Source organism: Herpailurus yagouaroundi, unplaced genomic scaffold (assembly GCF_014898765.1).
Source record: "Herpailurus yagouaroundi ecotype Mexico unplaced genomic scaffold, PumYag 191, whole genome shotgun sequence".
Classification (NCBI taxonomy): domain Eukaryota; kingdom Metazoa; phylum Chordata; class Mammalia; order Carnivora; family Felidae; genus Herpailurus; species Herpailurus yagouaroundi.
This window is the reverse complement of record NW_024412422.1, coordinates 17572577-17597356: the sequence shown is the minus strand read 5'-3', so window position 1 is coordinate 17597356 and position 24780 is coordinate 17572577. Positions and strand designations below refer to the sequence as shown.

The window sequence follows — 24780 nt, the reverse complement described above, 5'->3', positions numbered from 1 at the left end:
GTGGGGCCAGCAGGAGCGTCTTGGCGGTCGTGGCTCGTGGTCAAGGTTATCGGGCAGGTGCTCAGTGCCCCCTGCTGCCAGGTGACCTCCTCGTGTTACTGTCACGCCCCCCCCCCCCCCCCCCCCCCCCCCCCGAACAGATCCCTTCCTCACTGCCGCATCGGTGGCCGTGGTTAAGTAAACGGCTTTGTTAACAACCTCAGTATTACGGTCGCAAGGTCTTCGCGTTTGAAAAGCAGCGCGATTCGGAATCCACACCGTCCCGCACAGCTTTTTTGCCTAAACGCTGGTGCAGCGACGTAGCTGGGGTGGCAGCCGGAGCAGAGGGAGCCGTGGGCCCTCCTTGGTGTGGGTGAGCGGAGCTGGAGGCCAGACGAGACCCGGCGCCCGCCGCGGCCGCCCCCGTGCGGTGCGGCCGCTGGTGTAGGAACCGCGTCCGGCGTGAGTCAGTAAGCGAGGGGCTGAAGGAAGGCACATCAGTGCAGCCGGCTGCCTCCCTGCCTCCAGACTGAAATTGTTGCCAGACAGCCCATTTCCGGGGGTGGAAGAAAACTAACTCCTTCATTTTGTCTCCCAAAGTGAAGGCGTTGGAGCCCTTCAGCACCCTTCTAAACACAGTCTGTTTGATTCATGTAAGAGGTCTCGCGGAGGGCCGTTTACGGAAGACACGGTGGACGACGTGAAGGCCCTTGTGAAGATCGTCCCCGTCTTCTTGGCTTTGATACCCTACTGGACCGTGTACTTCCAAGTGAGTGCCGCCAGGGCCCCCCCCTCCCCCGGCCCGTCCCTGAAGCTCCCGGGTGCCTCGGTGGCCCTCCTGCGAGTCTCCGGGGTCTTGGCGTCCCGCTGTTGGTGCCGGAGTCCCTTCCGCCTAGTTCAGGGTCGTGAAAACCCTTCGACAAGAGGAGCCAGGAGCGGCTGCGCTCCTTGTTTTCCAGGCCCCCCTTTGAGTCTCATTTCTCTGTTCCTTCTTTCTCGAAGTTCTCTGCAGACGACGCGTGTGGGGACCAAATAACCGGGCTGTTTGCAAACTGAGCGTTGCGCGTCTGCTCCCAGAGCGGGGTGGGGGCGGGCGCGTGCTCGAGCCTTCGCACACCAACCGTACTGCTTTCTCACCCAGATGCAGACAACGTATGTTCTGCAGAGTCTTCACCTGAAGATTCCGGCAATTTCCAGCCTCACGGCCACTCCTCACACGGTGAGAACAACGGGGGCAATGTGGAAATTGTCTCCCTGGAGCTTGTGTGACACACGGGGTCCTCCTGCAGGCCCTTGCGGGAACCAGGAGCATTCTTGCTGGAAGCGGCTTCTGCTCATTTTAGAGACGGGTCTTGGTCAGCTGAGTCGCTTACCGATTGTTGACTCGCGTCACTAAACCAGCATCCTCACCGCACTTGCCCCCCTTAAAGCACAGAAGTGCAGACGCAGAGGCATTTAGAAAGAGGTCTTTTTCAGTTCTAGTGTCTTGAACCTGGACTTTTTCCTTAGGCAGTTCCACTTGGTAGGAGTGGATTGTTCTGGAAAGACAGTTGTCCCCGTTGGACATTAGTTATATGGTTGCGTGTTCCTCCCAAGAACTAACCCTGTCTGTGTGTTTCCAGTTCCCGGCGGCCTGGCTGACCATGTTCGACGCGGTTCTCATCCTGCTGTTAATTCCCTTGAAGGATAAACTGGTTGATCCCATTCTGCGAAGAAATGGCCTACTCCCATCATCCCTAAAAAGGATTGCCGTTGGAATGTTCTTTGTGATGTGCTCTGCTTTCGCTGCAGGTGAGATGGCGTCTGTGTCTCGTTCGGAGAGCCCGAAACCGGCTTCGGCAGCCGTGGGTGACTCCAAGCACTGTGGCCGGCCCCCGGTCCTGCCGCGTGTGCACCAGAAAACAGAACGTTGTGAACGTGGGTGGTGGTTGTTTTCTAGTTTCCGTTATGTGACGTGTAAGATGTTCTTCCCGCGGCTCTGCCATTTTCCTTCTAGAGCCAAAACCACGTACTCTGGAAGGTGACTTTTGGCTTGGATCAAAGGAGGCTTGTTGTCTTCCTGCTGATTGAGATTTTGGACAACTGTCGATTGCCGAATGGATGAATGTTGATGTAATTCTCAAAGATGGGGATTCTCAACCCTTAGTTCTTAACGTTAGGTCCACTAGTCGGCTTCAGTCTGCCCCAGACCCTTTGCGTTTTTATGTAAAATTGTGCATTTCGTGACAAGAAAGGTGTTATCAAACACAGGTTCGTGACCAGCCTGCACCCCCTAGAAAGAAACGGTTGAGAGCTGATGCCTCAAGTATCCCAGCCCTGAGGGGGGAGTTTTCCGTTGGGGCCTCCCTCGTGTTTTCGTGATTCTTCTCTTCTGAACCGTAGATTGGAATGTCTTCTGCTGATGAAACTGAGGTGTCACTGACTTCCTCAACTTGCTCTGGAGTTCTTCCTTCATCAATATTTGAAAATTATGGAATCGTAAGATAGCGTAGTTACATAACGAGAACAGAAAAGCTGATGTTCTTGAACCAACTATATATCACACAGTGTTGTGAGGAATTTAACGTGAAGCCCTGCCCAGACAGAATTTAATATTCTTCGGCAGTGTTTTCTAGCAGCCTCCCTGCACTGTCCCCAGAGTGAACATATTGATATAGTACTTAATAGATTTAAAGAAATGAGTCCCTAGACTTAAGAGATCTATATTCCAGCGACCAGGACATTTTAGAAGACAATTACGTTTTCTCTTGATCAAATAGATAATTAAAGTGAGGTTGTGTCTGAATGAAGTTTTTACTGTGTGCTTTCTTTATAATTCTGTTTCCCTTCCAGTCCTGGGGCACATAGGGAAATAAGCAAAAGCAAATAAAAACTAAATTACAGCGGGGCTCTAATTGCAGGTCTCATTGAGCAGGATCAGAGATCATCGGGGCCGTCTGGAGTAACAGAGCCGCCTGGAGTTGGTGTCTGTGTGTCCCGCCTCCCCTGAGCACCTGCTGTGGGCTCAGCTTTGGCCTGGGCAGCTGCCCTCTGTCCCTGCATCGGGGAGCCCTCTCTGTACCATGGCCACACTGGTCACGTGCTGGGGAAGGCAGCTTGTCCTGTCCCTCTGGGCAGGGCAGTGTCCTCGGTTTTCAGGCATTTCCTAGCAGATTCTAAATTCGGGCTCCTTTAATACCGTCTTATGCTTTGGTCTGATTTCCGGCTGGACAGCTTCTGGGGGGCACCCTGAGAACCGGGGAGGGCATTCCGGTGGTCTCTGTACGTGTCCGTGTGGGAGGCAGCAGGCCGACGGTGACGTCACGCTGAGAGTGCCGGGTCGGCCTGGCGGTTCCGCCCGTCACCAGCGCCAGTGGGGCGGACGGGCCATGCCCTGAGTGGCTGCTCGCGCCCTGCGGGGCGCTCGTGTGGCCAAACGGCCCTGAGACTCCGCGTAGGAATTGATTTCTCAGAAATGGAACACACGTGCTATGCTTGTTCTTAATAGGCTTGAAAAGGCTTTCTTTGCCTGGTGGCCGGATGTTGGGGAGGGGCCTCGATGTCACTGGTTCAGAGGTTTTAAGTGTCTCGTGCTTGAGTCCAGCAGTTTATTAACTGCATCGTAAACAGGGGCCCGAGCTTCACACAGCGTCACTGCCAGCTCTGGCGAGTATTACTTAATTGGAACATTAATACGTTTTGAGTAGAGACCTGAAACTATCATAGCAAACCAAAATTTCAATCGAAAGGAAACTGTTTTGCCTTTGAACTTACTACCTTCTCCCGTAACCAATCAATAGCTTCCATTTAGTACCATGCCTGCTGGTAATAGCGTTTTCTTTAGCGTCCCTGAGATGAGAAGAATCAGGCAGGCCTGAGGGGTTTTCTCAAGTGTGCATAAGAAAAAAGGAAGTGTGTTCGTTGGTTAGATTTCCTTTTCTTCTTAAAAATTGTGTGTGTGTTCTTAAATTACTGAAGCGATACGTGCTCACGGGAGGAGAGGAAATCTTGGAAGCATAGAGAAGAAAATAAAAATCAGCTGTAATTTCCCTAGAGAGCCTCTCTCCTGGGATGGTGTGAACTGGCCTGATCTCCTTTGTGTGTCTGTACACATGCACCTCCTTCGTGTTTTTGCAAACATGAAATCCTGTTGTGCAAGCTGATTTGAGCCTGATGAGGAAATAGAAGCGTCAGAAAAACCACAGAGCATAATAAAAGCTATACATGTTACATGTAAGGAGAAAACCCCCAAAATACAGATGAGCCATTGCGCGCGCGCGCGCGCACACACACACACACACACACACACACACACACACACACACATTTAAGGACACATCATTCCACCGTCTAAGGAAATCTGCAGTTACCACTTTGCAGGTGCCTGGGCAAAATTATCTGTGTGCTGTGTGGTAGGCGTGTTTCGTTCCCTTTGTCACGCGCTTTACAAAGCCCTGAAGTATCATGAAGATCCTCCCGTGTCCGACGCTCACGTACAGTTCTCCAGTGTTGGGTGTCAGGGCTCTTGTTTTCACTGCCATGGTCACCGCTACGGTGGGATTTCTTTCCTTTCCAAATACTTAGAAGCGTAATCATGGCACCCTTTGAAGGCTTCTGATAACCCGACAGAATTCTCTTCCGGGAAGGTGGTGAGTGGCTCTGCCATTGTCCCGGGCTGGTGGTGCCCTCCATCCGCCTGCCGGCCCCTCTGTCCCTCGTGACTGTGTCGTGGGACTCTGTCCCGCGGGTGTGGGCAGGGGTCCTTGCGCAGACTTCGGGGCCCGAGAGCATCCTGAAATGGCGGCAGAACCAGCTGAGAGAGAGCCTTTCTTGGGCTGCAAAGAACCCCTGGTCCACAGTGGGTCTTTAGAAATTAGTGTCACCTAGTCAATCCGTGGTCATTACAGACACACAGAGGAAGCAGGGGCGACCTCAGTGGGTCCAGAACCTCACCATCCGGTGACCACCACGTCATGTCTTCCTAGAACTTTTTCTGTTACAGGTAAATTGTTGTTTTTTGTTTTTTTTGTTTTTTTGTTTTTTTAATAAATAGAAACGAAACGAACCAGCCACATTTATAATCTACTCTCCTTGTTTACGCATACCGTTTTTCTGTGGCGGCTACACACTTAAGTTATGGTTTTTAACAACTACATGATATTCCGTTGTTGAATGTCCTGTCGTTTTTTAAGCCAGCCTCTCTTGCTGCACACGCCTGTCCGTCCACGTGCCCGCTCGTGGCTCGCTGCCCGCCCCGTTCCATCAGCACCCCTGTCCGTACTGAGCACCTTTTCTGTAAGTCTCTTACCTGAAGGGCTTAAACACGCTATGTCTTCACTTCAGTGCGTATGGTGGCGGTGGTGGTGATTTTCCCCCAAATAACCCGCCCCGATATTTGTGTACCGTGTATGCTCTGTGGCGTTTTCTACTGGGCTCTTCCTGTTCATCCTGATGTGGAAATCCAGACTTTCATCTTAGGCATATTCTTTCCAGTTGAATCATTTTCCGTTGACTTTATTTATGGTATCTTCCAGGTTTCTTTTTTTTATTATTATTTTTTTTGGGAGAGACAGAGACAGAGAGCAAGCAGGGCCTCGAGGAGCAGAGAGAGAGGGAGACCCAGAATCCGAAGCAGGCTCCAGGCTCCCAGCTGTGAGCGCGGAGCCCGACGCGGGGCCCGAACTCACGAACCGCGAGATCACGACCGGCGAAAAGTCGGACACTCGACCGGCTGAGCCCCCCAGGCACCCCAGAGTCTTGCAGTTTTAAACACGTCTTCACTTTAGGTCGTGTTAGGCTTGTTCCTCGCTGCACGAGGTATTTCCGCTTGCTCACACGGAGGTTTTTTAAATCCTGAGTTTCAGTGAATTCTTCTCAAATGGTCTCTTGTTGCCTTCAGATCACATGGTTTCTTCTCCTGCCTTCGCGGTGACCCTCCCTTCCTGTGTCTGTTGGGCGGTGTTGGCTGGGCTTCCTGCCAGGCTGGTAGGGGGCATCCGCTGGGCGGCTCAGCGGGAAGCTTAGAACTTGAGTGTGAGATACACACTCACGATGATGCCAAATTTGTAAGCTGTGTTTCACGTTTACTGAGTATCGTTGGCAGAAACGAATGTTGACTTTTCCTACCATGTTTTGGTTTCCAAGAGGGTTACGTGTGTGCCGGGGGGGGGGGGGGGGGGGAGGGTGGGGTTTTTTATTGCTGTTAACTTCCTGATGTTCGTTCCTGCATTTCTGAAACACCTGTGTGTTGAGAGGGTGGGAGGGTGCTGGCCTTGACTGCTTGGAGTCTGCTGTCCTGTTGACGCCCGCTCGCCCCCACCACGGTTGACCTTGCCTGGCCTCCCGGAAGCACCCCTAGGCCCTGTGCGCAGGACAATATTTCCACAGGGGACGGTGATTGTCTCCTCCCTGGGAGTCCAGGTCTTTGCCTGGAGAATCCTGTGAGCCCCTCACTCTGAGGAGACGTGGGGTGACTTTTTCACCTCTTCTCAGTTTTGTGCAGATTGTGTTTTCTCCACAATCCCTTAAGCTTTTTTTTTCTCTAATGTCCCGAGTAAGCCGTTCGTTTTACTGAGTTCTAGGCTGGAGATAAATATAGTCTTCTAAATAAGCCTGCTGGGCCTCCTTCCTCATTTACAGTTTCGTGTATTCTGTGCTCTTTCTTCTTCAAATTAGGTTGGCCAGAACTGTATGTGTTTTATATTGTTCCGTAGACACATCTCTTGAATTTATCAATTTCGCTTTCTCCGTGTTTTCTAATAACAGAGAACAATTAAGGGACGCATTTCTATTACCTCGGGTTTGTTCTGTTTCTCTCTCTTGTGCGTTAGATCCTTCACTTACTTTCACTCACTCTTTCCTGTTTAACAGTGAAAACCGTGGAATGGTATGAATTTGCCTGTTGCTGCTGCTTTGTCAGGTTTCCTGTGCTTGGATTTGTTGTAATGTCTGTTGTTTTCTAAGGGTGTGGAAATGGGATTGTATTTCCTGTATGACCCAAGAGTAATTTCAGAGAATTGTTCCCATGGTATTGATGTTTAACCATAGGTTAAGGATGCCTACTTTTATTGTGGATTTGGGAGAGATCATGGCTTTATGACTCCCACACTGGGGACTTCGGGCCCTCCTCTCTGGCCTGGTAGCATTTCTAAGACGTCTGTAGGGTGCTGAATACGATGGTTCCTCTGCTGTGCCATCAGCTGTGTTCATCAGATGCTTTAGAGCAGGGGCCCTAAACTCAGTGCCTTCAAGGGGCCTGGGGCCGCACGGATGAGCGCACGGTCCAGGAATGCGGTAGTCTGTGCATCCTGCCCAGACCCTCCCTGAGACTCTGTGTGGGCCTCCCGCACTGCCGCCCGAGCACTGACCTTTGTGTCCCCTCCGTTCAGTGAGTCCTGAGCTGTGTGTCATGTCGATGGTACCCAGGCCTTGCCTGCGGGTCTCCAGATTGCAGCCCTTGCCCCACACGAAGCCTTACTTTTTGTCTACTTGTTGTGTCAAGGGCTGGGAGGGGTGTGTGTCTGGTCGTCCCTGTGTTTCGAGCTGATGATGCTGTTCTCGCTCTTCTCCAGGGGTTGACTGCGTCACCAAGGGAGGATGGTCCTTTGGTAGCGAGGCAGAGCACGCGGGGCCCCTGAGACCTGGGCACGGGGGGCGGGGGGGGGGGCACCAGACTTAGCGCTGCTCGTGGTTAAAGAGCTCGGAGGGGATTCCGTCCAGTTCTGTGAATCACAGATGCCATTGTGTCTGTGAAGCCATGAGCACAGGGCTGCCCATTGGCTCAAGGAACATGCCTTAAATGGCGCCCATTTGTTACTCCAGGTGTGTGTTTCCCAAATCTTTCTTCTGCCGTGTTGTTGGGCGTCCCCTCTCCCCTCACTCCTGCCTGCCGGCTGTGTCGTGGCTGGTCCTTCCCCTCACCCTGGGCAGTGGCCCTCATCCGGCCCCCGCCACGGGTGCTCGTCTGGACCTGCGCAGAGTCAGGTCCTTCACTGAAGAGTTTGCCACGCTGGCTGTTCCAGCACGTTCCTTCCCGTCATGTCTGTGCTTCCTCATTATTTCCCACTGTGAACACTGATGACGGCCTGTGCCCAGGCCTCTGTCGTCGGTGGAGCCCCCCAGCCTCCACTGGCAGCGTCCTCTTGTCTGCTGTGGGGTTGGCCCCACGGCCCCCACAGGAGCACCCTCATCTGTTTTCTCATGTCCCCTCCCGGGCCTGTCACCTGGGTCCCCCTGGCCACTGCCCCTTGTCCCGGCCTCCTCTCCCGCAGTCTGTGTCTTGTCCGTGTTGTCTTGCTGAGACCACAGAGGTCTTGTCCCACGGCGCGTCACATCTCTCCTCTGATATCCCTGCTGGTGTCCCTGCCCCCAGACACTCACGCACACACGTCCCCTTAACTGTGCGGCCTTCCCTGTGAAGAAGAGAGTTTTTTCCCGCTTCAGTTTTCACCCCCAGGACTGGTTGGAAGGGTCCTTCCCTACAGACCCAGCTGCACGCTGGTGGCCGGTGCCGTGACCTGGCAGTCTGAGGGGAGCCTCGGCCGACCCACAGGAAGCGGGTCACACTCTGTCCCGTGGTTGGAAGATGCTCCAGCCGGGCTAACACTGCTGTCCACAGCCCTGCTGTAGGACAGCTGTCACTTGTGGATAAGGCACCTCACGCCTCAGACGCCCTGTCCCCAGCAGGCGGGAGCACTAGCCAGACGGCTCCGCACCTGCATGTCCCGTGAGAGGACGTGGTGTGGGGGCTGGGGTCCCCTGGACACGCGGCCAGGGAAGGGACGCAGGTGTCTCTGATGGCAGTGAGCCAGAGGCGTCCCCTTCCCTTGCTCCTTCCATACGTTCTCTCTCTGGACCTTTCACTGGACACATAGCTTGGGGACAGCTTCCAGAATGTGTCTTCCACCCCCTCACTGGTAGCCTGGACCCTCTCCACTCTCTGGGTTTAAATACGTACGCGTTGGCATGCTTTTCAAAGCCTAGGGTCCATGATTTTATTCACAGAGTTCTTTAGAAACAAAAGTGGTGGCCTCTTCCACCTAAGAACTTGGTGCTACGGCTGGTCTTTGTAAGCCTCACTCCGTGTGTGTGTGTGTGTGTGTGTGTGTGTGTGTGTGTGCGCGCATGCGTGTTACAGGGAGTGGCTGTCTGTACTCCTGCTTGTTTTCCAGTGTCTCTTTGTTGCACTTGACGAAAGACCAGTAGCTGAGCGGGGTCACAGGGCCGCTGAAGGCGGTCTGCTCGCTGGGGTCACAAGGAACCTGGCGTCACTGTCAGTAGCAGGTTGCAAGAGTAATGATGATAAGTCAGCACGGCAGCCCGAGTCGGGTACCAGGACGAGGAAACGTCTCCAGCCTCACTGCCTTCTGAGAAGCGGACGTATTCTTACTCTGTCACAGCGCTATTTAGCGTGGCCTGGCTCCTCCTGTTAGAAACAGAAGGGGTACAGGTGAGCCATCTGGACGTTTGAGGATTAAACCCCACGTGTTGAGTCTCCTGTGTGAGGCACTGAAAAGCCCACATGAGTCGCGTATGGTTCGATCAGTGTTTGAGTAACTAGGAAGCTGGGAGCCGGGAGGTTCTCTAGATTGGGGACCTCCGGGGAAAGCTGTGTCCCTGGGCCTTGTTCCTTCATGTGATTTTCAAAACAATCAATAATCGTAACAGACCTGTAGTTTTTTAGTTTAATTGCAAATGTTAACGAACAGAGGTTCTATTAACCTACTTATTTCCTACTTAATTCCAGGAATTTTGGAAAGCAAAAGGCTGGACCTTGTTAAAGAGAAAACCATTAACCAGACCATCGGAAGAGTCGTGTATTACGCTGCCGACCTGCCCATATGGTGGCAGGTCCCACAGTACGTGCTGATTGGCGTCAGTGAGATCTTTGCAAGTATAGCAGGTGAGGCTTCTCTGAGGTCGGGGTTGGGGTCTGGTTTGAAGGCAGGAGGGCGTGTCCCTGTGTTGGGGGGGTGACACAGGGACAGCAGATTGCCTCTGTATCTCCTGGCAACAGCTATGGTTCAGAATGTGAGTTGGTAAGTACGGTAATCCTGTAGAAGTGAGGTTCTCCTTCCTTCCTGGGTATAAAACCAGGCTTCCCAAAGACATTCCCATGCATTTGTCCCCTGCTGTGGGGAAGGAGGAAGTCCCGGGTTGGGCACTTCCTGAGCACAGCTCTGCGGTTACCCTGCGGCCCCCAGGCCCCCACCCTGGGCCGCTGCCAGAGCTCTGGGTGTCTGGGTGTGCTGGGTCAGCTTCGTGAAGGAGGCAAACCTGATTGCTAAACGTGTCTGCACGAGCCTCTCTTGTCCTGGGAGTGAGGTTCTGCGGGGTGTGGACGAGTGTGTTGTGTGCAGGCCTGTGTCCGGCTTCTGGGAGGGAGGGGGAGGGCGAGAAAATTATCGATAGAGCTGGATGTGTTGTGGGGGGATGTGGGCGGTGGTTCCCCCTCCTCACCTCTCAGCGACTCCCGCAGAATTGGCTCACGATCTGTGAAAGATATAAATCAAACCGTTGTCTACACTGCACATCTCCACATCTAGTTATTATAAAAACCGGAACTCATAGATGTCTCTGTTGAAATTATTTTAAGATATATTGCCGTTAAGATAGAAGTCTTAACACAGAATCCCATTTTAGTGTACATACGTTGTTTTCAGACCCCTCTCGGTTGAAAATATAGAAGTTTGATTCTTTAACCTCTTTCTTTCCATACGGATCCATCCCGAAATCCAAGCACTGAGAAGTCAGAGGTTACCTTCAGTTTGAAAGCAAGGACTTGACATTTTGCCCCGTGACTGGAAGGACTGTCATGGTGAAGAGAAGGGGCCCCTGACCTCTTGACCTTGTGTTAACTACGGTCCTCAGAGTAGGGCAGGGAGCTGAGTCCCCACGTGGGGCCCGTGCTCACCCTGCCGTTTGAGGCAGGGCACCATCAGCCCGCGCCTCTCACAGAAGCAACCCCCTTGTTTTTACAGGTCTAGAGTTTGCCTACTCGGCGGCCCCCAAGTCCATGCAGAGCGCCATCATGGGCTTCTTCTTCTTCTTCTCTGGCGTCGGCTCGTTCGTGGGCTCTGGACTGTTGGAGCTGGTGTCCATCAAAGCCATCGGCTGGATGAGCAACCACACAGACTTCGGTGAGGGCCCCGCCGGCGGTTTGAAAACGGCCACTGGCAGAACCCGGTGCTTATGCGACGGCAGGCCAGGTGTCTGAGTGCCAAGGTCACGTTAGGGGAGGTGGGCTGCCCGGGGGGGCGGCCGTGTGCAGTTCCTGGATTGGCGTGAGCCCCCCCCCCCCCCGCCAAACACCTGATCTCCTTCATCCTGACCAGTTTCCTGAGGCCCCTGTGAGCCTCTATCTGCCCCAGGGGCCAGTCTCTGGGGCTGCTGCCTTCCAGAGACGTCTTGGACCCCCTTGTGGACCATAGTCTTCGTGAGGCAGATAAACACTCTAGCACATAATTCCCTTTATTGAATCTTGGTTTGTATTTTCCTTTCTTTTCCTGACAGTAGCTTTACATTTTCTGATATTAAACAAACAGGTAGGTAAATAGTTGTTTTTCTTTCCTTGTGACCTGTCACAATGGGATTTTACAGCTCACACCAGTAGGTGGCATCTTGGGTGCTAAACAGAATCACTCAGAAAAGACCAGAGTTTTGCTGTTTCCAGATTTATGGTGGCTTTTAAATGGACACAGGAGATGAAGGAAGTTTCTTTCTTTTTATGTTACCGTTTTGCCTCTGAAAACAACTTTATTACTTCATTACATTCTTATGTAATCTTGCAGCATTAACTCAGGTCAGCACTCTTAGCCACCTTCAGGTCTTAAATCCCCTTAAAACTCTGAGGAAAGCGTGGGGACTTTTCCAGAAATTACAGAATTCCAAAAGCCCTGCGCTGAGTTAAATTCCCATCCTAAGGGGTGAGTGTAGGCCTGTGGAGTCCCAATGTGACGTCCAGAAACCTAGGCCGTCAGTGTGGGCCCTGGGGTGTGGGCTGCAGTGCATTCCAGCTGCTGGAGCGTCTCCATGGCAGGCACAGACCTGGTCGTCCTGAAGAGAGCGGGCAGGTCTAGGACTTGGTTTCTGCACGCGGGGCCCCTGGAGGGACAGCAGGTGCACACGGCATCCGAGAAATCTCATGGGTCCTGGTGACCGTGATCTGTTCTTGTGCACGCAGGACAGCCCTCCTTCAGAGAGAGCCCTGCTGCAGAGACCAGGTCTCTGTGATTCCTCAATGTGGATTCTATGTCTTTCTCTTAGTTTTCAGCATATCCTGAAGGATTGATTGGTTTTGGTCAATCTCATTGCTTCCCAGAGATTTGATCCCTTCTGGGCTAATTTAGTATTTAGTCACTAATTGAGTATCTCAGACTTTACTACGGTTCACCCCTTATTTCTGACAGGGTCGCTTCCAGCCCTGCCCTGCGAGGCTCGTCTCCAGTCCTCGCACATGGCACACGCACAGGCTTGGACCGGGTCTTGTCTGTTGGTGTTGTTTTCAGAGCGTGTAGCCTGGGACGGCCCCACGCCGCTCCCCGCTCCTTACTGCCACGCCAGTGAGGAGAGTTTTGGTGAGCTGTGCTTGCGGCCCCCGCAGCCTGGGTGGCGAGGCGGGGCGAGGCGAGGCCGCAGATGTCGGAACTGTGCGGTGGTCCAGGCAGCTCCCTCTCTGCTCCCTCCCACCTGGGGATTTGGGCAGAGAATGGGACACGGTAGCCGCCCTCCAAAATCAAACCTGGTTTTAATAGCCCAGGTGTAATCCCGGGCTCCGTCCGTGCTGTTCCTGGCTCTCTGCTGTTCCACTCCTTCCCTTCAGCCTCTGTGTTCAGGCTGCTGCTGAAGCAGCATTAGAGCCGGCTTAGTGTGTCATGATCGGCCCACGAAGTGGCTTCCCCTGCAGTCACAGGACTGCGGTGTGAAGGGAGAGCCCCCACCCTTCCCCCTCCTTCCTTCCCTACCTGTTCTGCGGGCGTGCTGGGTTTTCATCCTCATCGGGCCCAGAGTGATTCATACGGCGAGGTGCACCAGTCTGAAGTGCACAGTTTGAGATGTTTTCCACCCAGATCAGAATGCAGGACATTTCGGGAGGCTTCCCTGCGGCCAGCCCACTCCCCACCCCGCTAGGTGTGGAGCGCCGTGATGTCCGGCACCGTGGACCCCCATTGTTCTGTGCTCTGCTGTGGCCGCTCCCTTCCACGCTCTCGTGTGTGGATCCTCCCGTGGCTGGTTCTTTATTATTTGAGGAGTAGCCGGGGGAGGAGTCTGTCCAGTTCCCTTACCTGTTCTCTCCTGCTGGGTGCTAGCGAGGTTTCCAGTTGGAGGCTGTCGTGAGTCAAATGCTGGTTCTCACACATGTGTCTGGGGCATGTGTAAGGTCAGTTCTCCGTGGCCCAAGCGTCTGTCCTCCCAAGTACAACCTCCCAGAGTTTGTCTGTATGTGCATCGTCCTGCAGTCGGTAAAGAGGCCCAAGAAAGCACAGGGCGATTGCTTCTACGGGGTGACGCCATCTCTGAATGCCCTCTGTCACCCCCACAGGCCGACCTGCCAGGGAACGCAGCGTATAGTCCCTGGGCGTGCCTGCTCTAAGCTTCGAAGTTGTAAATGGCTCTTCACTTTGGGGAGATTCGCGTTTCAAAATCAGCCTGCAGAGTGGCGTCCCCGGTGTCCTGGCAACGACCTCGTCTCTCAGCGCTGAATGCTGACACCACGGTGGTGGCCACAGACCCTGGGCTCCACCAAGGGCGTGCGGCTCTCTCCCAGGGCCCGAATGGAGCCTGGCCCGCCGTGAGGGCTCAAGCGCTGTTCCTGCCTGTCTGCTGAGAGGTGGCCTGCCGAAGCTCAGCTGTCCCCACACCCCTTCCCAAACCAGCCCACGTGCGAGATCATGGTCTCCCGCAGCCTGTGTGCACGAGAGTTCTCTAGAAGTGTGTGAGCACACGTACAAACGTGCATTCGATGTATTGTTAGCTGCGTTTATCAATACAGGCTTCCGGAAACGTTGGTGCAGATGAGTATGTGTTCAGACAGAGGGATGTGCCAGGATAAGCCAGCTTCACAAAGCCCTTCAGAGGAACAAAGCCCCTGTTTCGTAAGAAGTCAGAGCTGCTGTGGGACCAAGTACAGTGTTTGCTCATCTGTCGAGAGTTGTGTCAGGGAGCGTTTTCAGTAGGTGACAGATGGCGGAAGGGGTAGGACGCCTTTGGGCCGTGGTGACAGGGTCAGTCCATGTAGGGAGCTCAGGGCAACGTGTTGTGCGTGGATGTTTGTGTAGAAACATCGCTGTATGTTGTCCACGCGTCCTTCCTGCTTCTCCGTGCTGAGCGGTTGGGTCAGCGGTGCTTTAAACACTCGCTTCTCCCGTGGAGAGACCGCCAGTCCGTGGGGTGGATGGTCCTGGACCCACCTGGAGACTGAGGACAGGACGGTGGCAGACGGGCGGCTGGGCACTGTGTCAGGGCCATTACCTGCTCGTTTCCTCCAAATGATGACGCTGCCCGCGAGGTCTTGTGGGCCCCCTTCTGCAGATGAGGAAACAGCCCAGATTGTCAGGCCATTTGGATTTGACCTTTGTTGGTTGAGCTCCACGGTCTGCGGCTGGAACCTCTTCCGCCTCCTCGGGATTTATTGGGAACTAAAGGGAATATTGCATGGGAAATGCTGCGCTTAGTGCTTGGGGCCGAGTTGAGCATTTGGTATGTTAGGTACGGGGTCAAGTTCGCTCCTGTATCACCTTGAGGATGCTGAGACCTGCACATTTGCGGGAAAACATTTAAAGACACGCTTCTGTCTTCCTATCGTACGTAGAGTGTATGTCACCGTGCACTCTGGCTTGTGAAGGGCACACACGCTCTGGAGTGAGTTCAGTGTCCCTGAGCTACCGAACCATGCGGTAAATCCTGAGCCCTAACTGGCCGCGGCGTCCAGGCTGCGTTCTAGTGTTGCGTGCGGTGTTGAGAAACGTCCAGATTCGAGACCCAAGTTGCAGGGAACACCACCCGCAGGACTCCGCATGGAGATGGTCTCTCTTTAGTCGCCTTCCTGCTGTTCCGCAGGACGGCGGCTCCGCGCTAGGCCAGCCGTTGGCGGGGGACACGACCACGGACCTTGAGGGGCAAGCGCTGCAGGAAAAGACTGGAAGGCAACACCGTGTGGTCACGTATCTGCTTCCGGGGGCAGGGACGCAGCGGGGTGCGGCCTCGTGTCTGCTTTGGGTCGGGGGAGGGGTGTGGGCAGGGACGCAGGGGGTCCTTTGTTCACTTCCCCGCTCTTTCCGGGGCGGGAGCAACTTGAAGTAAAAAAAGACTTTCTCTGCTGCGTCCAGTCGGCACTCCCGTCGCTCGCCTTGTCGCACGCTTCTCTTCGGCCCACCGCCCGGATTCCCCTGGGGGTGTGGACAGAAACAGGTCGTGTCGCTGCAGCCCCCTGGTCCTCCTCCTTTGTCTTCCGGGGGGAGACGTTTGAGGGGCAGGGGTCACGCCAGGGACCCCCCACCCCGCCCGTGGTGGAGACATGCAGCCAGCTTCAGAGCGCTGTGTATCTTGAGTTTCAGAGACACGGGGCTCTTTGACTTTCAGCCGCTTATTTCTTAACAGCTGCAGGTGGAAATCACCCTGACCTTGCTCGGGACCGAAGGTGATAGATGAAACCTTCGGAAGTACCCAAGCGCAGCTCACACGCCTCTCTCGTCTTCCCCAGGGAACATTAACGGCTGCCATCTGAACTATTACTTCTTCCTCCTGGCTGCTATCCAGGGAGCCACCCTCCTGCTGTTCCTCGTCGTGTCTGTGAGGTACGACCGTCAGCGGTCCCGGGCCATCGGTGCGCCCGCCGGCAGGAGGACCTGACGGCCCCGAGGCCGCGTCCACAGGACGGAGGGGGGCCGTGCACCGCGCCGGCCGGGCCTGGGGACTCGTGGTCGCCGTGCAGGGGCGGCCCCTTCTTCCCTTCCCTTCTCCCAGATGAGCTGGGTAAGTGCCTTTCCGTGGTTTCCCTCCGGGGGCAGAAGCGGAGCCCCGCGGACGGGGACCCGCGGCGGAGCCGACCAGGGCCCAAGACCGCGTGTCTGGTCCGCATCCTGGCACTGGTAGCAGACGCTGTGGCCTCCTGCCCATGGACCGCATCCTCTCGCTTTGTTTCCTTGTGCTGAGAAGCATCCGCTCAACCTTGAACGGGAGGGCTTTTCGGGAGACAAGAACGTGGGCAGGTGCCGCAAGGACTTGGTGCGAAGGTCACGTCCGCGGTTTCGCTCGTAAGCCGCCGAGCTCGCCAGTGCTGGGTTCTTCCGTGGCGAATGTGTTTTATCCGCGGCTTCAGAAACTTACTTTTAAACCGTTGATGATTGTTTTCTCACGAAAGAACGTGCGTCGAGAAACATTGAAGGCCATGTGACCCGTCTCAGGCGAGCAGGCGCCCTGAGGGGGTGAGAGCCTTGCGTCGTCTGTCCTGATGTGTCATCCCATTCTGGGCGCCGTCGAGGGCGAAGACTGGTCACCAAGACGGTCGGGGAGCCTCACTCCGAGCGGAACTCGAGATTCAAGGCCGCCGGCAGTGTTAAATGTCCCGAGCGTGCTTGAACCGTTGGGCGGTCTGTGTCGTTGTTTAACGTGGCTGTGAGGGTTCTAATTTTGTTAAATAAACTACTCTTTCTTTGTTGCTGTATCTCTGGCATAACCTTATTATAAAAAGCGCCTCAAACGTGGGACCCAGTAACTACTTCTTTGCGTGGTTTGTGCACGGCCTTTGCTTACTCGCATCGGAGGCCACGGGGATTCGTACACTGTCGTCTCCTGAGTCACGAGGTGACAAAAGTCACAGTAAAATACCCGTTCCCGTCACAGCTCTTTGATTCTTCCAAGATAGCGTCTCCTAATCCTGCTCTGCATATTCGGAGAAATATGCAGATTGCAGATTCAGGGAAAACAAAACACTGTTTTCATGGGTTTTGTGGGTTTTTCTTTTTGTTTTGCTTTGTTTTTTTTAATACAAAGTATAGAAAAACTACAGAAAGATAGAAAATTTTCTGACTCATGGAAGTTCAGGCAGGTTGAAGACAGGTGACTGTTTCTCAGTGGACGGACGTTGTCAGTTTGGGTTGAAAACCACTGTTCTCGAAATCGTTTCCACTAGGGGCGCCTAGGGGTTAAGCGTCTGACTTCAGCTCAGGTCATGATCTCACGAACCTCATGACCCCACAGTTCAGGAGATCGAGCCCTGCGTCGGGCTCCACGCTAACAGCGCCCAGCCTGCTTGGGATCCCCTCTCTGCCCCTCCCCAGCTTGCACTGCTTGTTCTCTCTCAAAATAAACAAACATGAATAAATAAGAAACCGTTTCCACCAGAGATGTATATCTTCAGGATACACGGAGAGCCACTAACCCCGCTGTCAACAGCACGTGTTCTCCATAAGGACTTGGCGAGGAAAGGGAGAGGGCGAGTCAGGCGATGGGGACTTGCCATCCCCCGACTTGAGCGTGCTGCAGAGCTCTCGCCCTGGGCGTCTGGAGGCAGAAACGAAGGACCGGGGCCTCCCGTCCCCCCTCATCTGTCCGGGCATCATCCAGGAAGGTCTCCCAAGTTCCTGGGCGGACTGATGGAGGAATCTTCTAGTCTTTCAGCTGAATATAGGAAGACGATGAGCGGGTTGGGTTCACCCTGTGGCGCTAAGCAGTAATCAAGTAAATACACAAAACCCGTGTGCTGTCGTGGGAAGTTTATAGAACCCTGTCCACCCTGAAGACTCTTACGTGGCTTTAGCTTGTGTGTCGGCCTCGGAGAGCAAACATTCGTGTTCCCTTTGGGGACGCTCCTCCGGCTTCCTCTTCATTGTAGGTGGACAGGACGAGGCCCTTCTGTATGGCATCCCGGGCAGATTCATGACACACAGCTTTCCCACACGAGCTTGTGGGAACAACCTCGTTCTGGTTTCATACGGACCTGCCGGGCTTGCCTATGCTGTCCATCCGTCTGGCTGTTTCTCTGGGGGCTGGGGGGCTCCCGCTGGGGCGTCCTGACCAGGACCTCCCTTGTCGGTAGGCGGGGAAAGCGTTCCACTCTGTATGTGACGCCACACGGGCCTGCAGGAAGCCGCCATGGCTCCCGGGTTCTCGGTGAGACAGCGTGGGTGCTCCTCGGAGCTACCGGATCGTTCTACGTGGCGCGGGACGAGCCCATCTCATTAAAGAGGAACGGACTCCTGTCATGATCCGGAATCGCCGTGTGCCCCTGAGTGATTCCCTGTTACTGAAACAGGCCGAGTATGTTATGGGCACTTTGAGTCGAATGACGTCATGTGAGTAGACGCTTAAAAACGTGCATCGTATCAGCTCGCTCTTTTGGAAACCGGGCCTAGTTTGGGAGGAAATGATGTATAAATAGCGTCTGGTTGAAACAGAGCATATAACAAATGGAAAGCACAAAATAGAAGGCAAAGGAGGAAAGCAGTCACGTGACACAAGGCCGCATAACTGGAGAGTCAGCATTTACTAATCTCTGAATTGGCCGCAAGACCAGCTCCGTGGTGCTGGGGGGGTTTACGTCTGTCTGCCTCGTCCTAACTGGCTCCACACGGAGGTGGGACCCGGGTCACAGGCTTGGGGGGTGGGGGGGACCTGGCGGGACCCCATTTTTTCTCCTCTGCCACGTGGGTTTTCCAGAGGCCTTGGGACCCAGCAAAACGCATCAGGTAAGGAGCAGAGGCGGCCGCGGACTGTGTGGGGTTTGTGAGGAAGGCATGATCGGCCCCTCGACCTGCAGGACCCCTGCGGTCAGGGCTGAGTGGGGACAGGCGCCTGGGACCCGTTGCTGGAACAGCCTCCCCCTGCCTGCCTGCCCCCCAGGCCCAGGCCAAGCTGAGCCCGGCACTTGTTCTTGAAAATAGGTCAGTATCTCCGTCCTTAGTAACTTCTGCGGAGCACAGGCCTGGAGACGTCCCTAGACACTTCTGAAAGGGCTTTCTGCCTGACCGATGACCCCGTGTGGGCGCTGGAGATCGGTGTTTGGAGTCATCCAGGGGTAGGTGAGGCTTGACGCCTGAGTTTGTCAGTGTCCTGGTGAAGGGATCTGACCCCACCACTCCCAAGCCCCAAGGTCAGGGGGGTGCAGGTGGAGGTGTGCTTCCCGGAGGGAGAGACTGTGTGTGCCACGGGCCCCTGCCTAGTGACGTGGCCGCCTTCTGGAGAGCGGTGAGCTCGGCCACGGAGCACTGGGCATGCAGGTGCACGAGGTGCCCACTTGCCTGGAAGGGACCCAGAGGAGAGGGCTGGTAGCAAGGGCTGTGGGGCCAGGTTGGCCCTCAGTTCTGTCCTTCCTCCCTCCCTCCCTTTTGTCCCTCTCCTCTTCCTTCCCTCCCTTCCCTCCTCCCTTCCCTCCCTTCCCTCCCTTCCCTCCTTCCCTTCCCGAAGGGTTAAGTGGGAATGTTTTGAGCACCTCCCATGTGGTGGGGTGCAAGCCTGCCCAGAGGGGTCCCGGTATGTGGGGGGCACCTCCTGTGTGTCCCCACTCTGAGCGAAAGCCTAAGGCAGAAAGGCGTGATGTACCTCACACGTGGGCATGACAGAGCCAGACCCTTGTGGTAGGTCCACCTCTTGGGACCTGTCCTGGTGGAGACCCAGGCTCCTGTGGCTCACCTGTGGCTACAGCCTCGGGTGAATGGTGTCCCCCCCAGAAGTCAGGTCCACCCAGAACCTGTGAACGTGACCTTTTTGCAAATCGGGTCTTTGCAGGTGGTCTCAGGTGAAGAAGCCACTGTGGAGGAGGGTGAGCCTCCCACCCAGTGCAGCTGGACGCTGGGCTCGGGTTCGTGGGAGGGGGCTGCGCCACGACAGGCAGAGACGGGACTCACGCGTGCACGGGCCCCCGAGGGGCTCGCTCTTCGCTCCCGGACTGAGAGAGGAGGCGTTTCTGTTGTTGCCGACGCGGCCCCGGGAAACGGGTGCAGAGTCGTGTTGTCTGACGGCCCCACAGCCTGGACATCCCGACGGGTCCCCAGGGGCTGCATGTCCTTCTGGAGGCTCTGGGGATGGTTCTCTCGCCTTCTCCAGCTCCAGGCGGCCGGCCGTCTGTCTGCGCCCTCGGCCGGGCCCTCCGTCCGTCTGCCCGGCCGGCCATGGAGCCGTTCCTGCCCCCTCCTCCCGCTTGTAGGGGTTTTCGGGATCACAGCGGCCCGTGACGTCCCCTCTAGAGGTGGCTGGTTCGTGGCCGTGTGGCCGTGTTCACAGGCTCCAGCTGCTAGCACGTGGGCATCTTTGGGGGCCACGGTGGCTGGCCGGCAAGCCACACTCCAGAAGGTCAAAGCCTCGAGGCTCTGACGTGTCGTCACAGGCGAAGTTCACAAGGCGTCAGAGTCCCTTGCGCGCGCACTCCAATGCTAGAAGCAATTCCCCCGCATCCAGTGGCGCTAGTAGCCAACAAAATTAGAGATTTCTCGACAGATCCAGGCATGAATTTTTATTCTTCACATTACTGCATAAATTCCCTTGGAGCAAATGTGGACACGAGCAAACTCGCGGTGGTTTTTAGAAACCGAATTAGGAAGAGTGCAGTTGCTCCCGTATCAACCCCACCCCGTCAGGTCGTCCGGAGGCCGCGCACAGCTCACGGGCCGGGAAACGAGTCTGCTCACGCCCACCTGTTTCCTTCTCAGTTTTGGTCCAGGACTTTCAATTTTTCTACGTCCTCAACACGAAAGTGGTATGTTCCCGAAGTGAAGAAAATTAAAGCCGCCATTTGTATCAGCTGAAGGTGAAGCGGTTACTCTGCCATTACGGCGTCTCAAACAGACCTTTGTTACCCGCGCGGCTCCGACTGGAATGCCATCCCTGCCCGGCAGGAGGCCCATCCTCGCGGCTGCTCATCGTGCGCGCACCGTGAGTTAAAGTCCACCAGGGGAATCGGGCAGAGGAGCTGTGGGGCCGTCACTGAGCGACACGTCGGAAGCAGAAACATGCTGGTGGCAGAGCCTCTGCCTCCACACCGCCTCCCTGGGGGGCTGAACCCACAGCCGGAGCCAGGCTCGCCCAGAGGACAAGGAAGCGCGGCAGGCGTGAGAGGCTGCTTGTGAATAATAAGGTGCACTCCTCAGTGTTAGATTTATTTGGGGGGAGGGGGCAGAGGGGCTTCACATTTTCCCAATTCGTATTTTCACATTTTTATTAGCATGCAAGCAGGGGGGAAGGGCAGAGAGAGAATCCCAAGCAGGCTCCGCACTGTCGGCGTGGAGCCCGACGCGGGGCTCGATCTAATGACCCTGGGGTCAACCACCTGAGCCTAAGAGTCGGAAGCTCAACCAACTGAGCCCCCCAGGCGCCTCAGGTGTCTTTTGTTTTGTTTTTGGTTTTATCGAGCTGTCTCGTCATCACGACGTACCTGTTAGACGTCCGACGATGGTATTTGCCACGTAGACCCTTGAGTGTTGACAAGGCCCCTTCTGCCTGAAACCATAAACTACTGAGCTCCTTGGACCCGGTGGGCCCCCATCCTGGGCTGCCAGGACCTTCCAGCCCCCCGTACGCTTCCTTGAGTTACGGGGTCGGCAGGGCCGCACCTGCCGATTGCATCTTTGACGCCTGTCGCACCGTTTGCAGGTGTGGTTATTGCTGGGGTGGCTGGGAACCGCGGTGAAATAGCCACGTCATGGGAGCCATTCTCGTCTCCAGTCAAACTGGGGCCAGCCTGCGTGGGCTCCCCTTGTTGCCTCCCTTGCTCACAGTCCCCTGGATTCCCCGATGGTGCCATCGGTGTCCAGTCTGGCAGAATGTCACCCCGTAGGCTAACATTCAGATCGGCACTGCTGTAGACAAATAATGCCCACCCACCACCCCCAAAGACGTCCGCCCCCCAGTGCCCGGGACCTGTGAATATGTTCCCTTACACGGCAAAGCAGACTTTGCAGGTGTGGTTAAGTTGAGGATTTTGAGACTGAGAGATTATCTTGGGTTACCTGGGGAGACTTGGAATCACAGGGGTCCTTCTGAGTGAAGGAAGGAGGCAGGACATTCAGAGTCAGTAGAGAGGACGGAAGTGGAGGGCAGAATCATGTCATTGCTGGCTTGGAAGATGGGGCGAGGGGCCACGAGCCCCATGCTCTGCAAGAATCCCGGCCCCGCTGTTCGTATCTGCCGGCTCTCTCGGCCCACGGGTTAGAGCCTGCACGGCACTCCAGCAAAATCTTTTGACTGCTTCGACTCACTGCAAATGGGTGTTTTATCTAAAGAAACCTTAATTCACCAGAATGCACAGCCCTACTGCTTGCTACGTGAGTCATTTGTGGATCCTGGAGTTGGAAGGGACAGACACCCTTCAGGCATGATCACAGAAACCTCCAAGTGGATTTATGCTTGCCGTTTTTAATTTTGGACTCAAACCAAGCCAGTCGGACTCCGAGGACTTCTTGCTTACTGCTCTTCAGAGCTCAGATGTTTCAAAGACATAAACCAAACCGCGGAGCTCAGCAGTTTGCCAACATCCTGGACACCATATTACATGCAGGTTGTCTTTCACAGTGAGTTGTGATGCCTTTGGAAACAGGAGAGTCAGAGGAGACTTGGCCCATGCTGTGGACCACACGTCACATGCATCTGTCACTCCTGTCATTCATCCATTCAACAAATGCCCCTGAGCCACCTGGATCTATTTGGGGGGTGCAGCTGCGAACAGAACAAAGTCCCGGTTCTTCTGGAGCTGATGTTTTATTGAGGGAGATGCACAGCGAACGTGTAAGCGAGCGATAACGCTTCTGGAAGTGTAAGGACTGTGGTGAGGACAGTATAAGGTGGCAGCGTAGCGTGATCCCCTGCGGTGAAGCAGTTAATGCAGGGAAAGCCACTTACCCACCGTGTAGACCAGAGGGACCCCTGCCCCTTCCAGTCAAGCCAGTAAGCCCATTAGTATCTGCCAGTTCTTGTTTGTCCTGCCATCTAGTGGCTGAAAGCGGAACTACAGTTTATTTTCAGAAACTTAGTACTAAGAGTTTTTGAAAGCCTCCACTAGGAAAAATCATGTTGTTTAAGGCTACAAACTGGGAACTAGCAGATAAATCCTGGAGAGATGGCGAGCAGCGTAGGGATTGTAGTCAACCATGCTGTATTATAAACTTCAAAGTTGGTGAGAGACCGGACCCTAATTGTTCCCTCCACAAAAAAGAACTGATACTTGGGTGAGGTGATGAGGTGTCAGCTGACCCTACAGGGCGATCATGCTGCTGTCTGTACCTGTGTCGAATCCACACGTCGTGCACCTTAAACTCGCAACGTTACCTGCCAGTCGTAGCTCAGTTTTTAAAAAGTAAAGGAATCCGTACGGTGACGAAAAATACAGTTGGAATCCATCAAAATGTTTGTATGGGACGTAGTCACTGGAGTCCTTTTTCCCAAACCTCGTAGGTTCAGAGTCGACAAAATTATCTCGAGCTACTTACAGCGTAGTAGGGTTAAAATAAGGCGCATTTGGGGCGCCTGGGTGGCGCAGTCGGTTAAGCGTCCGACTTCAGCCAGGTCACGATCTCGCGAGGTCTCACGTGATCTCGCGGTCCGTGAGTTCGAGCCCCGCGTCGGGCTCTGGGCTGATGGCTCGGAGCCCGGAGGCTGTTTCCGATTCTGTGTCTCCCTCTCTCTCTGCCCCTCCCCGTTCATGCTCTGTCTCTCTCCCAAAAATAAATAAACGTTGAAAAAAAAAATTAAAACAAGATAAGGCACATTTGTTTTTGGCTTTATCGCACTGGACGCACACGGGATCCTTTCCTGTAACCTGGGCTGCTACGTTCTCCCGTTGCCAGTGAGATCTGGGACAAGCGTATAGTTTCTTTTGCTTTTGTTTTTGTTCTTTTAGCACAAGAGGGATTGACAGATTGTGGATTTTTTAGAAGTTTATTTGTTTTGAAAGAGTGTGTGAGCAGGGGAGGGGTAGAGAGAGGAGAGGCAGAATCCCAAGCAGGTTCCACGCCGTCCGCACAGAGCCCCACAGGGGACTCGAACTCGTGAACCCGTGAGATCACGGCCTGAGCCAAAACCAAGAGCTGGACGCTTCACTGGCCGAGCCACCCAGGCGCTCCCCCCTGCCCCCCTCCCACCCCACGCACACTCTTTAAAGTTGATTGTGCGTTTTCTTTTGTGACACATCAACGATCCAGTGCTGGTCCTGGGCCACCGCGTCTGTCTGGAGGAGAGCCCCTGGTGCGATCTGAGAGCAGGGGTGGGGCGGGCGTGAGAGGCGGAAGAGCAGGTGAGAGAGAAGGTTCTGAGTCGGTGGCTGCCAGCACAGGCACCTGGCCCTGGATTCTGCGGGGCCTTCGCAGGAACCTTGTGCAGTGCATCTCAGGACTGTCTGCTGGGGCGAAGGGGGACAGTCCATCCATCTGTCCTGTCCCCCACTGCCAAGCGTGGTGTCACTCCCTGACTGCTCCTGGGCTGCCCACGGGTGAGTGCTGAACGGGTCCCCAGGCGTCCCACCCACCCTGGGGAGTCAGGAAACACCTGGGGCAGAAGCCAGGGGCTCCCTGGCCTGCCCGGTGTGCCAAGTGGGTTGAAGGGAGAAGCGTCCCGGTCCACTGAGCCCATACCACCCAGCCTGGGGGGTTTGCAGAAAGACCTCGGAGCGGGGAGCTTCCCACATCGACAAGCAAAGACCCGTCCGCTCACAGGCCCCCGAGTAGACGAACCCCTCTCATCCGTGCCTTAACTCCTCCCGAGACGGAAAATGCCCGGCAACGAGGGGGAGGGAGTTTCCTGGAGCATCACGTCTAGGCGTCCTCCCCTCTGTCAACTACAAAACATCTCCTTTAAGGGCAGAGGTTCTTGAAGGACGCTGTTTCCTCCTGCAGGTCT

The 24780-nt window shown here is 55.0% G+C and overlaps 1 protein-coding gene across 1 annotated transcript in view; it reads left to right on the top strand.

The window, feature by feature from the left end:
* Window positions 1-16672, top strand: part of SLC15A4 (solute carrier family 15 member 4) — a 28144-nt gene extending 11472 nt beyond the window's left edge. The window contains exons 5-10 of the mRNA XM_040443475.1: window positions 580-748; window positions 1121-1198; window positions 1602-1770; window positions 9704-9859; window positions 10938-11096; window positions 15659-16672. Coding sequence (XP_040299409.1) covers window positions 580-748; window positions 1121-1198; window positions 1602-1770; window positions 9704-9859; window positions 10938-11096; window positions 15659-15807 — 880 coding nt within the window. The 3' untranslated portion in view covers window positions 15808-16672. The remainder of the gene's footprint in view (window positions 1-579; window positions 749-1120; window positions 1199-1601; window positions 1771-9703; window positions 9860-10937; window positions 11097-15658) is intronic.
* Window positions 16673-24780: the final 8108 nt, after the last annotated feature.